Source organism: Pseudonaja textilis, chromosome 1, assembly GCF_049901715.1.
Source record: "Pseudonaja textilis isolate UNSWEBS1 chromosome 1, rPseTex1.2, whole genome shotgun sequence".
In the NCBI taxonomy this organism is placed as follows: domain Eukaryota; kingdom Metazoa; phylum Chordata; class Lepidosauria; order Squamata; family Elapidae; genus Pseudonaja; species Pseudonaja textilis.
Genome location: NC_141990.1, coordinates 8,510,421 through 8,534,021, shown reverse-complemented (window position 1 = coordinate 8,534,021; position 23,601 = coordinate 8,510,421). Strand labels below are relative to the sequence as shown.

General features: G+C 44.3%; 1 protein-coding gene across 6 annotated transcripts in view; it reads left to right on the top strand.

Moving 5' to 3' along the window:
* Positions 1–23,601, top strand: part of ACACA (acetyl-CoA carboxylase alpha) — a 270,148-nt gene that overhangs the window by 196,893 nt on the left and 49,654 nt on the right. For all 6 annotated transcript variants that reach the window (XM_026710272.2, XM_026710270.2, XM_026710271.2 and 3 more), the window contains 3 exons: positions 12,329–12,472; positions 12,916–13,036; positions 20,853–20,949. In XM_026710272.2, coding sequence (XP_026566057.1) covers positions 12,329–12,472; positions 12,916–13,036; positions 20,853–20,949 — 362 coding nt within the window. The remainder of the gene's footprint in view (positions 1–12,328; positions 12,473–12,915; positions 13,037–20,852; positions 20,950–23,601) is intronic.

Sequence of the window (23,601 nt, the reverse complement as noted above, 5' to 3'; positions counted from 1 at the left end):
GTCAGCTTTGGAAGCCATATTGAGACCAGACGCTTCCACACTGCCACATTCTTGAGCCTGGGAAAATGTGAGGGGGGAATTTCTTGGAGTGTATGTGATTAGATATAATAGCATTCTTCTTCTAAGTCAAGGTCATGTGGTTTCTGCACCTGGGTGAGGGGATGTCTCAAGTTGGTACGGATGGTGATTGGGGCATGTGATGCCATGAGAGGTGTAGGGGGTGGATTTGTAGTTTTTTACTTATTGCAAGGAAACCCAGAACTTTCAGATTCGGGATTTCCCAGGTGTGCCAGTTTACCACTCTAATAACAAGAACCTTGGAGAGGATGTCTGCCTTGGAGTTATTTGTTGGAGTGGAGGTTTTCTGGAATGCTGACATAAAGTCAATGGGGAAAGACAGATTCACTTAACAATCGTGTTACTAACTTAACAAATGCAATGATTCACTTAAGAACCATGGCAAGAAACGTCGTAACAATGGGGCAAACTCACTTAACAAATGGTTCACTTAGCCGCATAAATTTTGAGCACAATTGTGGTCGTAACTCGAGGACGACCTCTATGCCAGTGCAGCCTCACCAATGCAACATAGAACAGATCACTTCCCGTGACCTCGACATTGTACCTCGGTTGATCCAGCCCAAGAATCAGTTGTCTCTTGGCAGCTGAAGCAAATGGCTGGCTCATTTGTGTGGAAGTCTGTCTGAATCCCTCAAATGCATCTTCCATGTGCAAGTAATGGGCCTTGTACATTTGCTTCACACACACACACACACATACAAACGGCAATCTAAGTGCAGAACTCTACAAATGGATGTTCAGGCCTTTTGAACCTTGAACCAGTCCTCTGAGGTGTTAGTAATCCTCCTAGCTTTGTGTTTAATAGTGTTTAAAATAAAGAAGTGACACAGAACACTTGCGTCGGTAAAACCCTGTTTCCTTCCCAGATGCAGGAAGGTATCGCTGATGAAAAGTAGACGGATTTGTGGAAGTGTGTGTGCACAAACATGTTTGTAATGCATTTCTCACAGATCGCGAGTCCCCCTGTCTTCACTTGGTGTTGGTCACCCACAAGCAAACATGGCTTGCAAAATGGAATGTGGAATTGGCTGGATTAACCATGTTATAGAATAGAATAGAATAGAATAGAATAGAATAGAATAGAATAGAATAGAATAGAATAGAATAGAATAGAATAGAATAGAATAGAATAGAATAGAATAGAATAGAATAGAATTTGTTATTGGCCAAGTGTGATTGGACACACAAGGAATTTGTCTTTGGTGCATATGCTCTCAGTGTACATAAAGAAGAAAATAAAATACATTCATCGATTCATAAGACACAACACTTAGTGATAGTGATAGGTTACTAAATAAGCAATCAAATCATACTAGGAAACAAATAAAATGTCAATTAAAAATACTCCTTTGGTCTTTTTAGTTGCCAGCAGAAAGGGAGTGGGGGAAAGCAGTGCATTCCTTAAATGCTTCAGATAATCGCCTTGGCAGCCCAAAGCTGTCACTGCGCAAGAATATTACTGCAGAGCATGATTGATGACTCTTGGCTATGGATGTGTCCCATTGGATAATATTCGTCCAGGGGGTGGGAGGAAGACCAGGGTCAAGGGGGAAATGAATGATGATTTTTAGTGTCAGCTGCACCCAGCTAACACCAACATGGCCACTCCTAAATAAATCATCTTTTTTTACTCTGAGAGATGCGGCTAGAGACTTATGATTTGAATGGGGGTAGATTTGTTGGAGCCCTGACATAAAACAATATAAATTGTAAAGATACAAGCAACACAGTTATAGTCATAAGAGGAAGAGATAGGTAGTAGGAAGAATGAAAGGAATAATAGTAATACAGTTGTAGTAAATAAGTTGACAGTGTTGTGGGAATCAGTTGTTTAGCAGAGTGTCATGTCATGTCATGTTATGTTAACATAGATAGTCCTTGACTTAATGACCACAATTGAGCTCAACATTTCTGTGGCTAACCAAGACAGTGGTCAAGTAGGTTTGGCTCCGTTTTGCAAGCTTTCTTGCTTTCTTGTGGTTAAGTGAATAGCTGCAAGTTGTTAAGTTACTAACCTGGTTGGTAAGTGAATCTGGCTTCCTCGTTGACTTTTGCTTCTCGGAAGCTCGCAAAAGGGCATCCCGTGACCCCCACAAAGGGACTCCTATTTATGACAGTGCAACCGTCATAAATAAAAGTCAGTTTGCCAAGCATCCGAATTTTGATCACATGACCACACGAAGTGTGAAAAATGATCATAAGTCAAGTCTATAAAAAAGATGTCGGACTATGGAAGGAGTGCAGAGAAGATCAACAAAGATGATTCGGGGACTGGAGGCTAAAACATATAAAGAACGGTTGTTGGAATTGGGTACGTCTAGTTTGATGAAAAGAAGGACTAGGGGAGACAGGATAGCAGTCTTCCAATATCTCAGGGGATGCCCCAAAGAAGAGGGAGTCAAGCTATTCTCCAAAGCACCTGAGGGCAGGACAAGAAGCAACGGGTGGAAACTAATCGAGGAGAGAAGCAACTTAGAACCAAAGAGAAATTGCCTGACAGAATAATTAATCGGTGGAACAACTTGCCCCCAGAAATTGTAAATTCTGCAACACTGGGATTTTTTAAGAGTAGATTGGATAACCATTTCTCTGAAGTGGTGTAGGGTTTCCTGCCTGGGCAGGAGGTTGAACTAGAAGACCTTCCAAGGTCCCTTCCAACTCTGTTATTCTACTCTATTCTATTTTGGTGTTGTTGTAACTTTGAATGGTCACTCAGCGAACCACCGTTAAGTCGGGGACTCCCTGTATACGGCTCCCTTTTTCTCTTCCTCACATTAAAACAGTGCCTAAATTTGGAATGTCCCTGGGGGCTTCTTTGAACCATCAGCCAAAGGGTTTCCTTTCTGCTCTTGAACCCAACGGTTCCACTCAGTCCTGAGATCAGGAGCCCCCCGCTTGCAGATCATTCCTCTCGTCATGACAAATGAGATCAAAGTCATAAGGCGAGAATTGAATCTGCCAGGGCCGTCCTCGCCATGCAAAACGGCATTATTATAATTATTAATGCATGGTATGAATCTTTCTGGAGTGGCTCAGCACGACAATTAGGGTGGATAGGAATAGATGCAACACCTGAAGAATGCTAATTGGAAAGGAAGGAGGGATGGGGGAAAGAAAAACAACGGTGCTTGGCTGGAATGGGTGGGGTTTTCCCCTCAGCTTTTCCATGAAGCTTGTCAAGGTTGTTTAGTTCTCCAGCTTCTAGAAGGAGGGAGAGAAGGACCGGCTGTGTTGTTTGACAATGACAGCGGCAGTAATCTTCAGACAGTCGGGATACAAGTACAACAGTTGATTTAGTGACTGTTCCACATTACAATGCCGGTGAAAAAAGTGACTTTTTTCACACCATTGTCCCATCCCATGGTCACATGATTTACATTCAGATGTTTGACAACCGATTCATGGTTGCGAGGCAAGGCATGTGTCGGCGTGTGGATGGCCGGATGGCAGGAACCCTGAGGTAAGCCGGTGCGGGGCGCATGGGAAAGCCGAGTGACGCACCAGTGCTGTGGCCACGAAGAGAAGGGGTGTCTCTTCATGGTCACAGCACTGGTGCGTCACTCGGCCTCCTGCTCTGTTGCAGCCACAAGCAAGCAGAAGAAGTGGGCCGGCAGCCACGTGGGGTCCTGCTGGACGGGGCTGCTGGAGCTGCCGCCACAAGGTGAGGCAGGTATCGGGGCATGGATGGCCTGGCTGTGAGGGCCCTGAGGTAAGCTGGTGCAGGACATATGGGACAGCTCCACCCCTCCATCTCATGGCAATGGCGCTGGAGCACCGCACGGCCACCTTCCCCATTGCGAGCAAGCAGAAGGGGACCTCCTGTACATTGGGGGGCGGGGAAATAAGACATCCCTGAAAATAAGCCCTAGTTCTTATTTTTATGTCCAAAAGAAAATAAGACCTGGTCTTATTTGGGGAAACACAGTATTTATGATGGTTACAGTCATGTGATCGGCCGCTTGGCAACCTACTTGTCAACTAAAAAATACTCCTTTGGTCTTTTTAGTAGCCAGCAGAAAGGCAGTGGGGAAAATAGTGCATTCCTTAAATGCTTCAGATAATTGCTAGGGAGCTGAAGCTGTTGGCATGTAAGATTATTACTGGAGAGTATGATTGATGATTCTTGGCTACGGATGTGTCCCATTGGAGAATATACATCCAGAGGGTGGGGAGAAGACCAGGGGCAAGGGGAAAATGAATGATGTGTCTTAGAGTTGGCTGCACCTAGGTAATGCCGACATGGTCATTCCTAATAAATCTTTTTTATTATTATTTTGAGAGATGTGGCTAGAGACTTATGATTTGAATGGGGGTATATTGTCTTCTGGCAGAAGATACAGAACAATTAAAATTCAGACCACATGTTTTCTGAACAATTTTTAGCCCAGAGCTATAATTGCACTTAACGATGAACTTAAGGACCACCATAAGTGAGCTGTTGGACAGTATTACTTGGTCTGTTGTGTGGACGCTTGCGTGTTTTTAGGAAGCGGGGAATTTTGGCGGGTGGTGAGGTGTTTGGGGATTGTCATGTGTGTGTGCATGTTGACTCCAGTCTCTGGGTGTTATGTGAATTTCGTTGTATGTATATTGTGTATATATGTACAATGACAATAAAGAATTCAAATTCAAATTGTCGGAGCCTTGTCATATGATCCCCTTTTGCAACCCTCAGACAGGCAAAGTCAATGGAGAAACCATATTCTCTTAGCAACCATGTGACTAACTTAAACAAGTGGCCAACCACGTAGGCCAAACCATTTTAATGTGTACTTCTGGAAGGCCTGCCTCCAGTTACGTGCACGAGCGGGGCCCATGTGTGCCAAAGGGAATGAATTGCAGCAGAAACATTGGCAGAGGCCTTTTTTGCTGTTGTCTGGTGAAAATATATGTGCCCTATCTTAACTCTGTTGTTGTTTTTTTAAAGAAAGAAAGCAATTTTGGCTGAGTCAGAGAGGCCGTTGATCAGCCAAGGATGGGACAGGCATTACTTGTTCTACCAACATTGCGGAATTTAAGTCTCTCTGTTTCAGCATTAAAACACAATCTTGATCCCTGAATTTATTTATTTATTTATTTTTGCTTTTTTACTATCCTTTGGATGTTCCTCATAAGATAAGATAAGATAACTTTTATTGTCATTTTTGGTGAGCACACTGGCCCACATTAAAAATGAGATTATCTTGCCTACCCTCACATTAAAAATGAGATTATCTTGCCTACCCTCTACCCAAACACATATATAACACACACATACACATGCTATATACATACATAAGTATATACCTACACACACACACACACACACACACACACACACACACGTATTAATCCCTGTCCATTTTGAATACATAGAGGAAAGAGGAAACTTAAGACGTTCACAAGGTTGATGCTATACAGAACAAAACTGTGACTGAATCTGGACGTTAGGCCTCGGATACCCCGAAGCCCCCTCCCAGAAGGTAGCAAGGAAAACAGGTTGTGAAGAGGAGGTGTAGCATCCCAGACAATCCTGTGGACCCTGATCATATGTGCCCTGTCCTGGACAGAAGAAGTGAACTGCCAATCATCTTTTCTGCTGTCCTCATCACTCTCTGCCCTGCCTTCCTGTCTGAAGCAGGAATGCTCCCAAACCAAACAGTAATACAATATGACAGGATGCTCTCGATCGCCCCTGTATAGAAAGTGTTAAGGTCATGTCCTTGGTGTTTTTTTTGGCAGCACCCCACTTGGGATGGAGAGTTCCAGATTGTGGGTAGACGCCTTGTTTGGTCCAGCCATCATGACATCTTATGAGAAGATGGAGGTTATCCTTAATACTTCAGTTTCCGATCACCTCAGGATGATGCTGATGCTAATTCTTGGGAGCATCAGATGACCCCCAAGAAGCCAAGATCTGCATCAATGTTTATCAACCTTGGAAACTTGAAGATGTTTGGACTTCAACTTCCAGCATAGCTGGTTGTAAAATTTTGGGAGTTGAAATCCAGACGTCTTCATGTTTTCCAAGATTAAGAGCCACTGATTTTAAAAAGGGTCTTCCGGATTTTGCTGGAGAGAAAACCATGCCATCTGCTCATTGTGCTATTGCTTATTTCTTTATTGTTGATCTGTTATTAATATTGCTGTTTATTTCTACTCATCTGGGTGTTGGTTACTGGCGAGGAGGTGTTTTGGTCTTTTGGTTTCCTTTTTGGATTATTTATTGTCTCTTTTGAATAGTATGTAGTTGTTGTTTATCTCTATGCGCCTGATGATGGCTTATTTATTTGAATGCCAACCTTTCAGGAATTTTCTAGATTCGACTTGGTCTAGGATGCTCACAGTTTCCCCACTGAAACCATGGTTTAGTCGAAGGCATTTTCATCACCTTTTTTTTCATCTAGAATTACAACCCATGGGCATTTCTGATCACACTAATCAATGTTTCACAGAAACCACTTATTGTAATATTTTGCTCATCAGAAAGGGGAGAGGGAACAGATTTGCAAAAAGCTCTTCAAACATATCTTGTAGTAGTCTACCATGAATTTCTTGTGAACTAGAATGACGAAGGAATTTTATTTATTTCTCCGACTTTAAATCAATACAGAGTAGGCCTTTCCATTCTGAAGCTGGCCATGGAGTGCAATATGAGATTTGAGGGCAAGGGGAAAAAATGAGTCCTTTATAACCCTTAAAACTTTGGAGGCAAGAGATGACAGGTGTATAATTCCATTGAGCAGGAATAGAGCACAGTTTAATAATCTCTAAGCATTAGACCAAGCCTGTGTGTTCCTAACTCAAGAAGTTTCCCTTGTTGAATGAAAGCACAGAAGCAGGCCCAATGTTACCCCAAAGTTGCTTCTTCAAAGGGCAACTGGACTTCATGTTTTACTTGAAGACTTTCCACTTCTCATCCAAGAAGTTGCGAACTGGATTATGGCCAGCTTCCCATAAATTGCTGTAATATGAGAGTAAAATGAAGTCCCCGTGCCTCTGGATAACTTTATTAAAAATGGGTGGCGCGATGATGGCGCTCTGCCTAGTTTCTCCAAATATTTATTGGACTGTAGTTCCCATTAGCTGCATCAAGCATGGCCTCGTGATCCTTAATAGTAAAAAAAGGTGGCCAACAGCCCCTAGATGAATTGTCTATATCCGGTCTAAATGGAAACCATCCATAAGGCTGTTAGAAAATTTCAGAAGCAAATTTTATTGGGCAGAAGTGAATGGAGCTGTAGATTGAAGCTAATTGAAATTCAGTTGTGGATTATTAGACTTTTTTTAACCCTCCCTTCCTTCCTTTTTTCTCTTCCTCTCTTCTCTTCTTCTCTCCTGCTTTTCCTTCCTTCCTTCCTTCCTTCCTTCCTTCCTTCCTTCCTTCCTTCCTTCCTTCCTTCCTTCCTTCCTTCCTTCCTTCCTTCTTTTTTCTCGTCTCGTCTCCTCTCCCTCTCCTTCACCTTCTCTTCTCTCCTCTCTCTTCCCTTCCCTTCCCTTCCTTTCCCTTCCGCTGAGCTACTAGACTACCTAGAAACTAGCTAAATGCAAGTACCCAAATGTGCCTAGAAACTGCCTCTGTCAGAGATGGCACATATGGGCACATGGATCACAGGAAAATTGGGCCACATACAGTCGTGCCAACCTTGCCAAGGACAACGCACTCAGCAAAAAGAGAAGACTTGGGTTTTGGTGTTGTTGTTTTTAATCTATTTTTTTCCTTGAGAGCAGGTTAGAGGAAGTTCAGAAAAAAGCAGCTTTTATTTGGAGAGAGGATTTCTTTCTTTCTTTCTTTCTTTCTTTCTTTCTCTCTCTTTCTTTCTTTCTTTCTTTCTTTCTTTCTTTCTTTCTTTCTTTCTTTCTTTCTTTCTTTCTTTCTTTCTTCCTTCCTTCCTTCCTTCCTTCCTTCCTTCCTTCCTTCCTTCCTTCCTTCCTTCCTTCCTTCCTTTCTTTAAAATGCTGCTGTGATTTCCATCCCCGGCCAACAGGTCCAGGAGCTGCTGGAAGCAAAAGGGAACTGTTATTGCAGACGCCACTTAGTGAGAGACTGCAGCAACCCTCCAGTTTACTGCTGCTGACAAGCAGCGAAAGTGGTCTAATATATACTGTCTGCTGCTGCCCTTTAAATTCTGTTTTGGAGTTCCAAGACAAATAGGCCCTCCCACCTCCACCCCAGTGCATCAGGATGCTTTCAGGGAAGCACCGTTGAGAGGCTGCCATATTTACTTGTCTCCGTGTTTTGATAGCAGAGGCAGCAGCCCGGCTTCAGGCTGAGTTGTGGGAAGACAGCCGGCGGATGCTGATGAAGAGCCTGTGGGGAAGGATAGAATCCCATATAAGCCAAGGCTATCAAACTCAAGGCCCTTGGGCCAGATCAGGGTGCTTAGATCTGGCCACTCTGGAAACAGTGAGGGACCGGCTCGCGGTGCCTCTGCCAGTGAAAACTAGGTCCCAAGCTCCATTTTCAGCTGTGATGGCCTCCTGCAACCCACTACCTGTGAAAATGGAGCTCGGGAGGGCCCTCCTGAGCTCCGTTTTCACTGGCAGAGGGCTGCAGGAGGCCATCGCAACTGAAAACGGAGTTCGGGACCCTGTTTTTGCTGGCAGAGTACTTGGGCCACCACAGGCGCCAACATGAATGATGTTAAGCTGGCCATGCCTACCCTGGCCATGCCCACTTCCCCGCCCCGAGGTCAAACACAACCCTGATGCAGCCCTCAATGAAATCGAGTTTGATACCCCTTCCATAAACCCCAAACAGGGTTAGGATACAGATACAGATTAACAGAGTTGGAGGGGACCTTGTAGGTCATCTAGTCCGACCCACCCCTCCCACCCAAGCAGACCCTATACCATTTTTGACAAAAGGCAGTCCAGTCTCTTCTTGAAAGCTTCCAGTGATGAAACTCCCATTCCTGCTTCGCTGGGATAAAACCAGTCTGCTGGGAGGTTACACTGAACTTGCGAAAAAGCTTTGTCTAGAAATAGGAAGGAGAGAGATTTGAATCATAGGTGTAATTCTGAATGCAGATAATCGTTGAAATAAAATGCCGGCTGAGCATCAATCATTCATCATAATTCCCTTTATGGCCAAGGGATGTGGTGTTGACTTCCCTGGCCCACCATGGCAGATATGTTCCTAAAGGGTAGCTTCCCCAATAGAGGTAGTCCTCAGCTTACGCCCACAATTGAGCCCAGAGTTTATGTTGCTAAGTGAGAAATTTGTGGTAAGTTTTGCCTCATTTTGCGACTTTTCTTGCCACGTTTGTTGAGCGGATCACCACGGTTGTTAAATTAGTCACCTGGTTGTTAAGTGAATCTGGCTTCCCCCCAATTGACTTTGCTTATCAGAAGGTCCCAAAAGGGGATCGCATGACCCTGGGTGTTCAGACCCAAACCTTGTTCCAAGGAAACAAACACGAAAAGGAGGTAACAGCAAAACCTTTTAATAATTCTTTATGAATTCAGTTCCTTCCCGGTTAAAAGGCTGTTTCAAACTAATTGTCTCTGATAAGAACGAGCCTTGCCAAGGTTGTGCAAGGCTGCCAAGAACACTAGATAAAGTTACTGTGAAATATTTCAAACACAAAGAGTCTCCAAACACCAACCAAGATATTCTGAATGTCCACAAGGCTTGAGTGGAAAAGGTTATTTGCTTCCCGTAAAGAATCCCACCTCTGAGGGCTGGCTTTTATCCCTTAAGGGAGGGGCCATCACCTTGCAGCCTTACTCCCGAGTCACCTGTGCTGCTGCAGTTGCTCTTTCGTTCGAGCAGCCCTGTGTGCATGCACACTGGGCACAGGCTCCTCGGGGTGCTCTTCATCATTGCTGCCAGCCTCCACAATCTCCGAAGCCAGCATTCCACTCCCTGATGGTCCTGGCCTCATCCCTGCATCACACGCAGGCCCCTCATCTGAGTTCTCGCTCTCCAAGACCTCAGCTGTCCACACCTGCTGCCGGCGAACCACAACACTGGGACACTGCAACCGTCATAAATACGAGTTGGTTGCCAAGCATCTGAATGTAAATATGTGACCATGAGAATGGGACAACGGTGTAGAAATTGGTCATAAGTCACTTTTTTCAGTGCTGTTGTAATGTTGAATGGTCGCTGAATGAACTGTTGTAAGTTGAGGTCTACCTGTATTGGTAGTCCTCAACTTACGACCAGTTGCTTAGTGACCATTCAAAGTTCTGACAGATCTCCCCAGGGCCACTTACAACCTGGATTTCAAGCTTCCCCCTCCACATACAGAGGGAATGGTCACATGACCACATTTTGGACACTCGCCAATTGGTCCTCACTTATGGCCATTTGCAGCTTCCCGTGATCACATGACAACCTCCCCCCCCAATTAACGACGTTATTCTCCCCTGGAAACCGACATTTGCTTCTGGTCTGTGCTCCCAAATTCCCTTCGTGGACAATGGATTTGCTTAACAACCGCTGTAAAAAAGATTGTAAAATTGGGTGCAGTTGCATGGTGACCCACATAATGACCGGTATGACTTACGACCATACTTCCGGGCTCAATTATGGTCGTAAGTGGCCATTTTGTGGGTGTGACCCAACCCTTGCTCTCCAAGTGTTCTTGTAATGTACTTGGCCCAAAAAAACCCCGCAAAACAAAACCCAAATTCTCCTGTTTTAGCTGAAGGGGGCCTGGCAACACCCTTGGGCAAATTTCAGCAGCCATTTTAGGGAGGAGAAACTTCAGGGTGCCATTCTAAACCACCAACATTTTCTGGTCTGTTTTTGTTTTGGAGAGCATGCAGTGGTGGGGTTTTTTTTCTTTTCCCCTTTTTCTTTGTTCTTGTTTTATTTATTTTTCCCCCCTTCCCCTGTTGTTGATAAAATCTAAATGAAACAGGTATATAATGCCCGCTGCCTGTTCGAAAGACTTGAGCCATAAAAATAACAAATGGCGTGTATTTGCTCGAATGTCAAAATTATGAGTTTATTTTGTAATGATGTGCTCCTGCTTTCATGAGGTAAACTGGCCGTGGCAGAGGTGTTATTAGTAATATGGACCCAGCAGAGCAGAAACCCGAGTGACCGAGAGATCAGTGTATCAGTCAGGGAGAGGGCAAATGGGAAGAGACAGCGGGGGAATGAGAAATGCGGCGGCGGTGCCTGGCGCTTGGCGGAGATTAGGAGACGGGCCCTGTGCACGGAGGCTGGTGGTCAGAGGCGCCTGCTTGGAAGCGCCTTCCAAGGAAACTCGAGGGGGTTGTGCAGGTTTGCCTGGTGTGATATTCCCACCCACCCCCGTTTTTTTATTTTTATTTTCTGGAGCCAGGTGGGTAAGGTGGATTTCAGCCAGGTAGTCTGTTCCTCTGAAGCTGTTTGCTTCAGAAGAGTAGATGTGATGCTCTGACTTGTTCTTGGCGGTACAACAAGGAGGATTTTTTAAAAACAATTGTATCAGTGTAAAATGCGAAAATTAGGAACCTGAGGGTCCCGTCCCTTCCTCTTTCCCTTCCCTTCCCCTTCTGTTCTTACCCTCCCCTCCCCTTCCATCTTCTCCCTTTCTCCTCTTCCATTATCCTTCCCTTCTCTTTGTCCATTTTCCTCTCCTCCCCTCTCCTCTCCTTCCCTTCCTTCTCCTCTTCTTCCCCTTCCCTTCCTTTCCCTTTTCCCACTTCCCTTCCCTTCTCTTTCCTTCTTCCACTTTTCTTCCCTTCTCTTCTTCCACTTTCCTTTCCTTCTTTCACTTTTCTTTCCTTCTCTTCTTCCACTTTCCTTCTTCCACTTTTCTTCCTTTTCCTTCGCTGCTCCCAGTTTCCATTCCTTCTTCCATTTTCCTTTCCTTTCTTCCTTCTCCCACTTCCCTTCCTTCTCTTTCCTTCTTCCACTTTTCTTTCCTCTTTCTTCCACTTTCCTTCTTCTACTTTTCTTCCTTTCCTTCGCTGCTCCCAGTTTCCGTTCCTTCTTCCATTTTCCTTTCCTTCCTTTCCCTTCTCCCACTTCCCTTCCCTTCTCTTCTTCCACTTTCCTCCCCTCCCCTCCTCTTCCACTTCCCCTCCCCTCCTGTCCTTTTTCCTTTCCCTTTTCCTGGACTGGATATACAAACATTGTCATACAAGAATTTCATTGCATACGGTTGTCGTGTTTTTTCTTCATATATTCTAATGCATGCTGTATTAGCCACTTTGTTGGTTTTCTATAAGTAGGAGGAATCCCCCCCGAAAAGCATTTTAAAGCTCATTGAATGCTATAAAAAAAAAATCTGGTAATTTTCTTTTTATTGCCCCTTTCTTTGCACAGGTGCTTGGAAGAGAGGTGTACACTTCTAACAACCAGTTGGGTGGTATCCAGATCATGCATAACAATGGAGTGACCCACAGCACTGTGTGTGATGACTTCGAAGGTGTCTACACCATTCTGCAGTGGCTCTCATACATGCCAAAGGTATGCTTTCCTCCCCTTGTTTCTTTATTTAAACAATTTATACATCTCACAGCCATGAACATCAACCAACAGTCAGAAGACCTGACGAAAACTCCTACAAGGTCCCTTCCAACTCTGATTATCTGTTATCTGTACATGCCAGTTGCCAAGCATCCGAATGTTGATCATGTGACCATGGGAATGCCACAGTGGTCTTAAAGTGTGCAAAACGGTCATAAGTCACTTTTTTCAGTGCCGTTGGAACTTTGGCCACTAAATGAACAATTGTAAGTCAAGGACTACTTGTATTAATAATATCCCCAAAGTGGGATCCTCCCTCCAAACAGAGAACAAGACAGATGATTTCTATCTGACGTGGCTTTCTCCAGGATGGATATTTTGAAAAATTCGAACTATAAGTATGTGTAATGTTGTTACTTTCTGGCTTGTTTCTTTTGTATTAGAGCGTGTTCAGTCCAGTCCCGATGCTCATTGTGAAGGATCCGATAGACAGAACAATTGATTTCCTTCCCACCAAGGCTCCCTACGATCCTCGCTGGATGCTTGCTGGACGACCTCACCCAAGTATGTGGACTTCAGAAGGTGGATCCCATCTGGGACACAGTGTGGAAGGGGGACGTTATGTTTGATACCACTCCAATTATTTATCCTTTTTCATATTTCATAAAGCTGCTCCTTGTCAGGATTCTGGCAGTTACCCCCATTGAAACCATAAGTCTCGAGCTAAACGTTCAAAACTTAAAAAGGATTTAAACTGCCAGAATCCTGACAGCTAGCTGACTCTGAGACACATCATTCATTGTCACCCTTGACCCTGGTTTTCCCCCACCCCCTGGGTGTATCGTAATTCATATCCTCCAATGGGACACATCCATAGCCCAGAGTCATCAATCATGCTCTCCAGTTAGAATTTTAGGTGGAAGAAACTTCAGTCACCTAGTTCCTATCTTTGAAAACATTTATGGAATGCAGTTTCGGTTTTGCAAGCTGCTGCACTGCTCCCCCCTCCCTTTCTGTTGGCCACTCTAAAAAGACCATAGAAATATTTTATGAGTTGACACTCATCTTATAATCAAGTAACTTTGGGTGGCCTACTGCAAAGTTAATAGCAATCCTGTCAACGTTCCGACTGAGAAACCCAACCAAAGCAGGCCCGGTCGAGACAATCCAATTTCTTAATGCAAAACTGAATTGAGTACTGTACATCATTTCTGCACTGATGAGAGCAAAACCAGATCTACCTAATTCCCCCGCAAACCCACATAATCTATCTATATAAAAACGAAATACCACTCACGCTTTATCACAAAATCTCCAGAACCGCAAAGCCTACAAACTTGAAATTTGGCACGAATCTTCCTCTTGGCTTCTAGGTGCTCACTAAGAAAGGATTTTTCGAAATGACCATCAGAGAATTAGTATTTCCTATATTATTATTAACATGCTCTGAATTCAGAGGTGGTATTCAGCAGGTTCTGACCAGTTCTAGAGAACCGGTAGTGGAAATTTTGAGTATTTCGGAGAACCGGCAAATACCACCTCTGACTGGAGATTTTACAGTATCCTTCCCCTGCCACGCCCACCAAGCCACACACACAGAACTAGTAGTAAAAAAAAATTGAATCCCAACACTCCCAACACTCCTGATGCTAAGGAGTTCTACTCCCCCTCTCCACCTGAAAAGAAATCTGTTCCAAATGCAAAACACAAGCAGAGGAGAGGAACTTCAGTTTCAGTTTTACAGCATCAAGCAGCTTTAATACAGAACAGTTGAACTAAGCCACGCCTAGGCTCCTTGTTGTCTTCTTGTCACACAGCAAATACTGTTTCAGTTTCCAAAGAGCCTTCAACTCTCACACACACTGACAGGATGCTAGCCAGATGAATACCGATGCAGGCTGGTAGGCAGAGGCAGAATTTCCCCCCCCCCTCTTATTTTCCTCCCCCAAAAGTAAGCCCGACCACATAGTTTCGTAACGAAGCGCGGGTATTGAGCTAGTGAAAAGTATATGATTCTTCCTCCCCCTATGAGGGCAGGTCACATTGTCCAATTGAATATCATTATATTGTTATGAGAAGAAGTCTCTGCTTTTGGCAAACTTTTGCAGAAGCGTCCTTGGCTCTCACGCCTGGGTTTCTTGAGCCTACATTCTACAGCCTACATTCCATCTCACCCTTCCCTTCCCCCCTGGGGTTCGTTGGCAAGCTGAGAAGCGATAATGGTTGCAACAGTGAAAGCACAGTGCGAGCTTGACAAATGCAGGTAGTCCTCGACTTACAACCATAGATGGAATCGGAATTACTGGATAATCTTTCAAGGGCAGCCCTTTGTGGAGTGCATTTCAGCAGTCCAATCAAGAAGTGACAAGGGGAATGAGTGAGTAAAGTCACAGAATATGCATCCTAAAACACTCTACACAATTATATGTTCTGTAATAGGAGCCTGATGGCTTGCATGGTGAGGAGGCTGGGTTTGGAGGTTAGCAAGCTCGCATTTGAGACCAGAGTGCTGCCGTGGGATGGGTTGAGCTCTTGTCCTTCGCTCCAGCTCCTGCTGGACACATGAAAGGAACCCCTAACAGGGTGTCACCTCAGGCAATATTGACATCACTGGCATAATCCTTTCAACCTGGAAGCACCTCGGCGCTTCAGACACGAGTGCAATATGATGTCCTGTGAGATATTTATTTATCTTATGATTCCTGTTCATGGGACTCTTTATTAAATTGCTTCAGACTGCCTGCAGGTTTAAGTTTCCAGACGTCTGTGTTGTTTATATATTCTAGACTAGGTTTTTTGTTTTGTTTTTTTAACTCAGTTTGATGTAATGAGACACGCTAATATTTTGGAAAGGAAAAATTGCAGATCTTTTCTTGCATCTCAATAACATTGCAGGCCAGATTTAATCAGCTACTTTTAAACAGTAGAGAAGATCTGAAACTATGAAAAATACGATGGATGAGGCGAGATTTATTTCAAGCTCGTGGTTCAAAAGCGCAATTTCTAAGCGAGGGAAATATTTACTTTAATGCAGCTCGACAGTGCATGAATGCTGTTGGTTGAAATACTGAATGGTGCTTTCTGTAAAATGGGCTGCATTCCCCATTTTGGAAGCGATTTGAGTTTGAAGCAGTCTCTTGGAACACTAGATACAGATATTCACTTACAACCACAGTTGGGACTGGAACTTCAAACTCGAAGCAACGCAGTCCTTCAGTAAAACATCACATGGCTAAATCTGATTCTAATGACTTTTTTTTTTTTTTTTGCCCTAAATGTTAAATGAATCATGAGGTAATTAAGTGAATCTGACTTTCTCCATTGACTTTGTTGGAAACTGGTCATGTGATCAAAATTTGACTGCTTGGCAAGCGATTCATATTTATGATGGTCGCGGAGGCTTGGAGTCGCATGACAAACCTTCTGACAAAGTCCAATAGGGAAGCCGGATTCACTTAACAACCGTGTTACTAACTTAACGACTGCAGTGATTCACTTAACACAGTGGCCCCCAACCTTTTTTGTGCCACGGCCCAGTACTGGCATCACAAAATGATCCGCAGCCCAGTACCAGCATCAGCACACATGACAAGGCAAGGCAAGCCGAGCGACCGGCTAGCCAGCCGTCCCCCGCTTCTCCCTGCCACCTTCAACTCCTCCTTTGTACCTTTGTCGATGGGCTTCGGGACGGCTTCGGGACGGTCGCTCGGCTCCCCTGGCCTTGGGTGCTGAAAGAATCCTTGCGCCTTAGTTTCGTCCGAAGCCGCCCCCCCCCCTTCTATGAAACTAAGGCGCGAGGATTCCTTCAGGACTCAAACGCCGCTTTCCAACCGGAAAAGCTCACCCGGAAGCACTTTCTCATCGAAACAAGATGGTGGCACCCAGCAAACCGGCAGCCCGGTAGAAAATGTTCCACGGACCGAGACCGGTCCGGGGCCCGGTGGTTGGGGACCCCTGACTTAACAAATGTGGCAAGGAAGGACAAATCTCACTGAACAACTGTTTCACTTAGCGACAGAAACGTTGGGGTCATTGTGGCTGTAAGTGGAGGACTACCAGTATTTTGTATGCAAATTGGCAAATTTCTCCCACAAATCGAAATATGAACCAGGGAGTTCCAAAGCCTTCTGGTTCCTACTTAGAATGAAACCGTTGATGAGGGTAGATTTTTTTTTTCCCCCTGACAATTTGGAGTCTAATGTTCTTCCCCTCCTTTGCTTCTCCCCTCCCCAAATCATCTTGCTGGCAATTAATCTGCCTTGTCTTGAGTCTGCATCCTCCAAATGGAGTGACTTTGGTTTCTAATTTAGTAGAGGCGTTGAGGGAAGCAGATGATTTTACCCGATAAGTTAAGGGAGAGATCTCTTAGGTGAAAAGTTAAAGCCGTTTATTAGGAGAGATAGCACCGTGATATTCTTCAAACTGACGCTCAACACGAGGCCCCAGAATCGAAAGGATCAGCTCTGGACTCTCCGATGGAGAGATAATTTTAAAATAGATGGCCACGTTTTACACCGGGGTGTATGTGCGTGGAGGGCAAACGGGTATATTAGAACATAGTAATTTCAAGTTTAGGCTTGATAAAACACTTTCCATTCTGTCGGAGTCAGCAAAGGTTGGCGTCCCTACATCTCCACTTTTAATTGGTTTTGCACTTGGCTTTGGGGAAAAGAAAGGACTTTTTCACAATTATTGCAAAACAGAAAAGGGAAGACACTGAGCTCCTTCCTTCCTTCCTTCCTTCCTTCCTTCCTTCCTTCCTTCCTTCCTTCCTTCCTTCCTTCCTTCCTTCCTTCCTCCTTCCCTTCCCTTCCCTTCCCTCCCCTTCTCTTCTTCTTCTTCTTCTTCTTCTTCTTCTTCTTCTTCTTCTTCTTCTTCTTCTTCTTCTTCTTCTTCTTCTTCTTCTTCTTCTTCTTCTTCTTCTCCTTCTCCTTCTCCTTCTCCTTCTTCTTCTTTTCTTTTTGCAATGGTTTTCTAGACAATGTCTGTGCATTGGAAGATTCAGAGAAAGACAATTCAAGGTAGTGGCAAGAGAGAAAGTTGGAATCAATGTTTAGAACCAGTTGGGTCTCGTGTTGTGTTCTTCAACATTAACCTGACCAGAACTCAGCTTTCTCTATTCCTAGTCCGGCCTCTTTATCCACTACTAGAGAGATTTTTTTCAAACTTGGCAACTTTAACAGGGATGGGGGAAGAAGATCATGGATTTGTATTTGATTTCTGCTGATTCCTGTTCTGATGTTGGGACTCTAGAAAGGGTGCAGAGAAGAGTAGCAAGATGATTAAGGGGCTGGAAGCTTAAACATACGAAGAATAATTGTGGGAATTGGATACGTCTAGTTTCATAAAAAGAAGGACTAAGGGTGACATGATAGCAGTCTTCCAATATTTGTGGGTCTATCACAGAGAAGACGGGGTCAACCTACTCTCCAAAGCACCAAAAGGCAAAACAAGGAGAGAAGCAACCTAGAATTGAGGAGGAATTTTCTGACAGAACAATTCATCAGTAGAACAACTTGCCTCCCAAGTTGTGGGTGTTCCAACACTGGAGGTTTTGAAGAAGAGACTGGATAACCATTTATCTGAAATGGTATAGCATTTTCTGCCAGAGCAGGGGGTTGGACTAGAAGACCTCCAAGGTTCCTTCCAACTCTGTTATTCTTAGTTGAGCCACATTTTCTCACAAACTCCAGAATAACACTTCCTTCCCAAGACAAAGGCAATGTCAACATCCGGAAGGGTTGGGCAGCTTTGAGATCCTAGAGGCCTTTGAAGGTCCTTGCTTTGGATTCTCCTAATTTTGTACTAACCCAGTATTTTGAACATCACTTTGTAGCTGGATTAATGGCAACATCACTAGGCCTCTAGGATTTCAACAGCTGCTCAAACATTCCAGGTGTTGAGCCAGCCCTTGTCTTGGGAAGAGGTCCCAAGAGCCAAATCTGAGACCTTCAAGCAGTGTTTGGTGACCTCAGAAACTTTAAGAAGCCTGGACTTCAATTCCCACAATTCCCCGGGCAGCACGCTCTGGAATCCTGGGAGTTGAAGTCCAAACATTTTAAAGTTGCCAAGGTCGAGAAACATTACCTTCAAGCATATGCCAGACGGCTGCGTGGTGTGGATTAGCACTCAAATAATCTGCCACCCCGCCACTGTCAATTATCTGTGTCTTAGTTGCCAGCATTGCCCATTTGGGCGGAAGAACCCTAATAACTTATCTTTAAAAGATAACACGTAATTTAGAAAACTGAAGAGCCTTGAAAAACAACAGCTGTAATGCCTTAAGATTTCTTTTGAAAAATGCTTGCAGTGTCTTGAAAGAAAGGAGGGGGGAGGAGGGAAAACACCCTGTAGAGTTATTTATATAAACCAACACAAATTCCCTCTGCTACCCTTGTGTCCCATCATTTAACAATAACGGATGCTTTCTGCTGATAAATGGCCCTCTTTTTATGCAGACGAGCAAATTAAAGAGACAACCATTGGTGAGGGCAAGCAGACGGGTTTTGTCATTTTAATATCTCTCTCCTGGTGCAATTTGTTAAAAATGAGACGTTTGTTTCTTAAGGTGATCGGGATAAAATGTACGCTGATATCCAACCTGTTTGTGGCAGGGTGGATGAAAGTCCAAAATTGATACAGGGTGTTTATGAGAGGTGTGTGTGTCAGCTTCTGAGAATAAGCGAAGTACAGCTGATAAGAGAGACTAGATAAAGATTTTTTTTTTAAGAATAACAGAATAACAAGAGTTGGAAGGGACCTTGTAGGTCATCTAGTTCAGCCCTCCTCACCCAAACAGGAGACCCGACACCATTTCTGACAGATGGCAGTCCAGTCTCTTCTTGAAAGCTTCCAGTATATGTTTTAAATGATTATTTATTTATTTGTGTCCTACCATTATTATTTTTTTTATAAATAACTCAAGGCAGTGAACATATCCAAGGCATTTTCCTCCTCCTATTTTCCCCGCAACAACAACCCTGTGAGGTAGTTAAGATTTATAGACTAAATTCTTCCTTGACATCCAACAGCTATATTCGGACAACACGTTTACACAAGTCAGGAAAAGGTGTTACAAATTCACTTGCAAAATACATTGGCTAGGACAGTGTTAATCTGGGTTAGTTTTAAAGTGACTTAAGTTGTTGAAATCCAACCTATGTGGTCAGTGCATTCTATGAAAGGAGTACATAAGTTAATTCAGTGAATGAGTTAAAAGTATTGTGTCCTGTCAGTTTCCAGCTGATCTTTGGCTTTTTCTGGACAAGTTAAGCAAATTTACAAACATAGTAGTGACAGGAGGGCGATTCAACCGGTGTAACAACTGGTTCGGTGAGCGCATGCTTTGCGCATGCACGGAGCATTTGCTACTGACCTTCTCCAACAATCTTTCTGTGTTAAACAGCTGAGGTGCGGCAATCCACTGTACCACACGAATCAGCTGAGCTTGAAAACCAGGATATAAAGCACAGACTAGAACCGGGGCAGGCTGGTGGACCCAACAGCTGATCGTCAGAGCAAACGAGTTTGCTCACAGCTGATCGTCGGAGCTACCGGTTTGCCTGAACCGGGCCGAACCGGTAGAATCCTACCCCTGAGCAGTGGGCTGTTGCTACACACCACTGTTTTCTAAAAAATGCTGGAGTGACCTATTGGGAACCTAAGGGCATTGTTGGAAATAAAAATGCCATTTCTGTTTTTAATTTTGCCTAATATTTAAGAAACTGAAAAGCTGAGTGAAGCAGAGACCGTAATGTGGACATCAAGAACAAACGGTGGGGATCTCACTGTTATGTAAACTTAGCCATTGCTTCTAAAGCACCTAATGTTTATAAAGGCCAGGGGTATCCAATCTTGGCAACTTTAAGACCTATGAACTTCAACTCCCGGAATTGTCCAGTCAGCTCTGCTACCTGGGGAATTCTAGGAACTGAAGTCCAAACATTCAAGATAAGCTCTCAAGTCTCATAATAGAAAAGAAGAAAGGAATGAGGGGAAGAGTGGACAAATGATAGTTGGGAAACTCTCTTTACTATCTTCTTCCTGGACATTTTGGACATTGGAAAGATATCTATGGAGATTCTCAGCCATCCAGGTCATGGTTGTCCCAAAGGTGCTGTTTTTGGACTTTCTTTGTTTTTCTTTGAAGGCGTTTTGCTTCTCCTCCAAAAAGTTTCTTCAGTTCTGAAGAAGCTTCAAGTTAAAAAAACAAACCAGTTGCCTTTTGCGAGGGAAAAACACCTTTGGGAATACGGAAAGAACATTCACCATTCCAGTAGAACTCAAGTCTTCTCTTCTGTTCTCCAAACCAAGATCTTCCATGGCACCAAGTAAGCTTCCAGTCTTCTTAATATTTCTCCTTTTCTCCCCAACTTTGTAGCTCAGAAGGGCCAGTGGCTGAGCGGTTTCTTTGATTACGGCTCTTTTTTGGAGATCATGCAACCCTGGGCTCAGACGGTTGTGGTTGGCAGAGCCAGGTAAGTTGTCAACTCAAAAATATTTCTCTGGTCTTTAAGAGTTGTCAGCAGAAAGGGAGTTGGGGGAGTAATGCATACCTTAGATAATTGCTAGGCAGCCGAAGCTTCTGGCGGGCAAGATTATTACCGGAGAGCATGATTGATGACTCTTGGCTATGAATGTGTTCCGTTGGAGAATATACATCCAGGGGGTGTATGGTCAAGGGGGAAATTAATGATCTTAGAGTTGGCTGCACCCAGGTAACACCGACATGTTCACTCCTAATAAATGATTTTTTAAAAACTCTGAGAGATGCGGCTAGAGACTCATGATTCGAATGGGGATGGATTGTCGGAGCCCTGACAGAAGTCTTTAAGAACATTAAGAACACCAGCAACAGTAATAATCATGCGTAGAGCACGATTAGCAGCCTCGGAGCACTTAGGATTCTTGTTATCAGCATAAGAACCCTGTAAGATGGCAAGATAACGGAATTAAAAAGGAATCGGGGTCATTCTGTGCTATTGGCAAATGCAAAACGCAAAATGACTGGGGTGCAAAATGTTTTGAATTCAAAATGTTCTGAGCTTCAGAAAGCTCTTTTTGGTCTTGACAAAAGGGGTTTTGATGCTAGTTCTAATTGTTTGGGACATGTTCTGAGCAGGAATCAGGAGCTGTTTCAGAACATTTTTCACAAGGCCAGGACCACTCATTTCAAGGCCAAAATGAGCCCAGTTGTAAGCCAAATACTCAAGACCCGTTATGGTGAACCTATAGCACGCGTGCTACAGGTAGCACGCAGAGCCATTTGTCCAGGCATGTGAGCCCCAGCCAAATTTACCTACACTGCGCATGTAAGCACCTCCCAGCTGATTTTTGGCCATTTGAGGCTGTTTTCACCCTCCCGAAGATTCAAGAGAAGCCTATGTAGCCTTTGGAGGCCGAAAAACAGGCCCGTCCGTCACTTCCGGTATTTCCGGAAGGCCCATTTTTCATCCTCCCGAGGCTGTAGAGACTTCCCTCGAGCTTCTGGGAGGGCAAAAATGGCCTCAAATGGGCCGAAATCAGCTGGGAGGCACATGCGTGCGCAGTGCAGGTAAGGGGGGTGTTTCGCACGCATGCACAGGGGGGCGCAGGTTGAAGTTTGGGTGCCGGCACGCACACACTTTCGGCACACCACAACAAAAAAGTTCGCCATCACTGCTCAAGACTGTACATGAGATCTGTAGGTATATTTTTGAACTTTAATAGAAAACATTACAGCTAGTCCTCAACTTACGACCGCAAGGTCAAAATTTCCGTTGCTCGTTGAAACATTTGCTAAGTGAGTTTTGCCCCATTTTATGACCTTTCTTGCCACAGTTGTTAAGTGAATCACTGACGTTGATAAGTTAGTAACCCGGTTGTTAAGTGAATCTGGCTTCCCCATTGCTTGTAAGAAGGTCGCAAAAGGTGATCACATGACCCTGGGATAATGCAACCGTCGTAAATATGAGTCGGTTGACAAGTATCCGGATTTTGATCAATGACCATGGGAATGCTGCAACAGTCATAAGTCTGAAAAACGGTCAGCAGTCACTTTTTCCAGTGCTGTTGTAACTTTGAACAGTCACTAAATGAACTGTTGTATGTCGAGGACTACCTGTGGTTTGTATTTAATCCATCATTTTGTATCCTTTTTTTAAAAAAAATTAGATCATAATGCTTCGTTATGGGGAAGTGGCCTGAAAAAAGACACTGCTGCTTTAAAGAGTCCAACTCATTAAAATCACTACCAGACTTTAAAGTTACACTAACTGTTTCTCAGACTTGCAAGAAAGTTTGAAAAGAGACACCGAAAGGAGTTGTGGAAACATTTCTCCCAAATCATTTTCAAAGTGTGCACAATCCACGTCTCTGTGGGTCTGTAATCACAGCCAATCTAGACTTTGGGTGGCTGATTACATCTATTTACGTCATTTGGCTCCTCAATATTATTATTTTATGTGCTTTATGTTCAGTTTAAGGGCGGGATGGCTCACCGGTTAAAGATGCTGAGTTTGTCAGCTGGAAAGCTGACAGCCCAGGTTTGACACCCGAGCATTTTGTGACGGGGGGGTGAGCTCCCATTACCTGCTCCAGCTCCTCATCACCTAGCAGTTTGAAAGCATGTAAAGTAGATAAATAGGTATCATTTTGGGGAGAAGGAGACAGCATTCCATGTGCTTCAGTGTATAGTCATGCTGGACACTTGACCACGGAAATGTCTTTGGACAATGCTGGCTCCCTTGGCTAAGAAACAGCGATGAGCAGGGGTGTCAAACTCAATTTCATTGACAGCCGCATCAGGGTTGTGTTTGACTTTGGGTGGAGGAGGGGGCATGACCTGGAGCATGGCCAGCTTGATGTCACTCATCAAGGCTCCATTTTCGGCCACAATGGCCTCCTGTAACCCTCTACCAGTGCAAATGGAGCTCGAGGCTTCCCTGAGCTCCATTTTCGCTGGCAGAGGACTGCAAGGGGCCATCACGGCCGAAAACAGAGCCCGGGGGGGGCCGTGCATGGTCTCCCCATGGTCTGTTTTCACTGGCAGAGGCACCGTGGGCTGGTCCTTCGTGTGTTTCCAGGGTGTGCCTGTGGGCAAGATCTAAGCACCCCGTGGGCCAGGTCCAACTCACTGGCCTTGAGTTTGA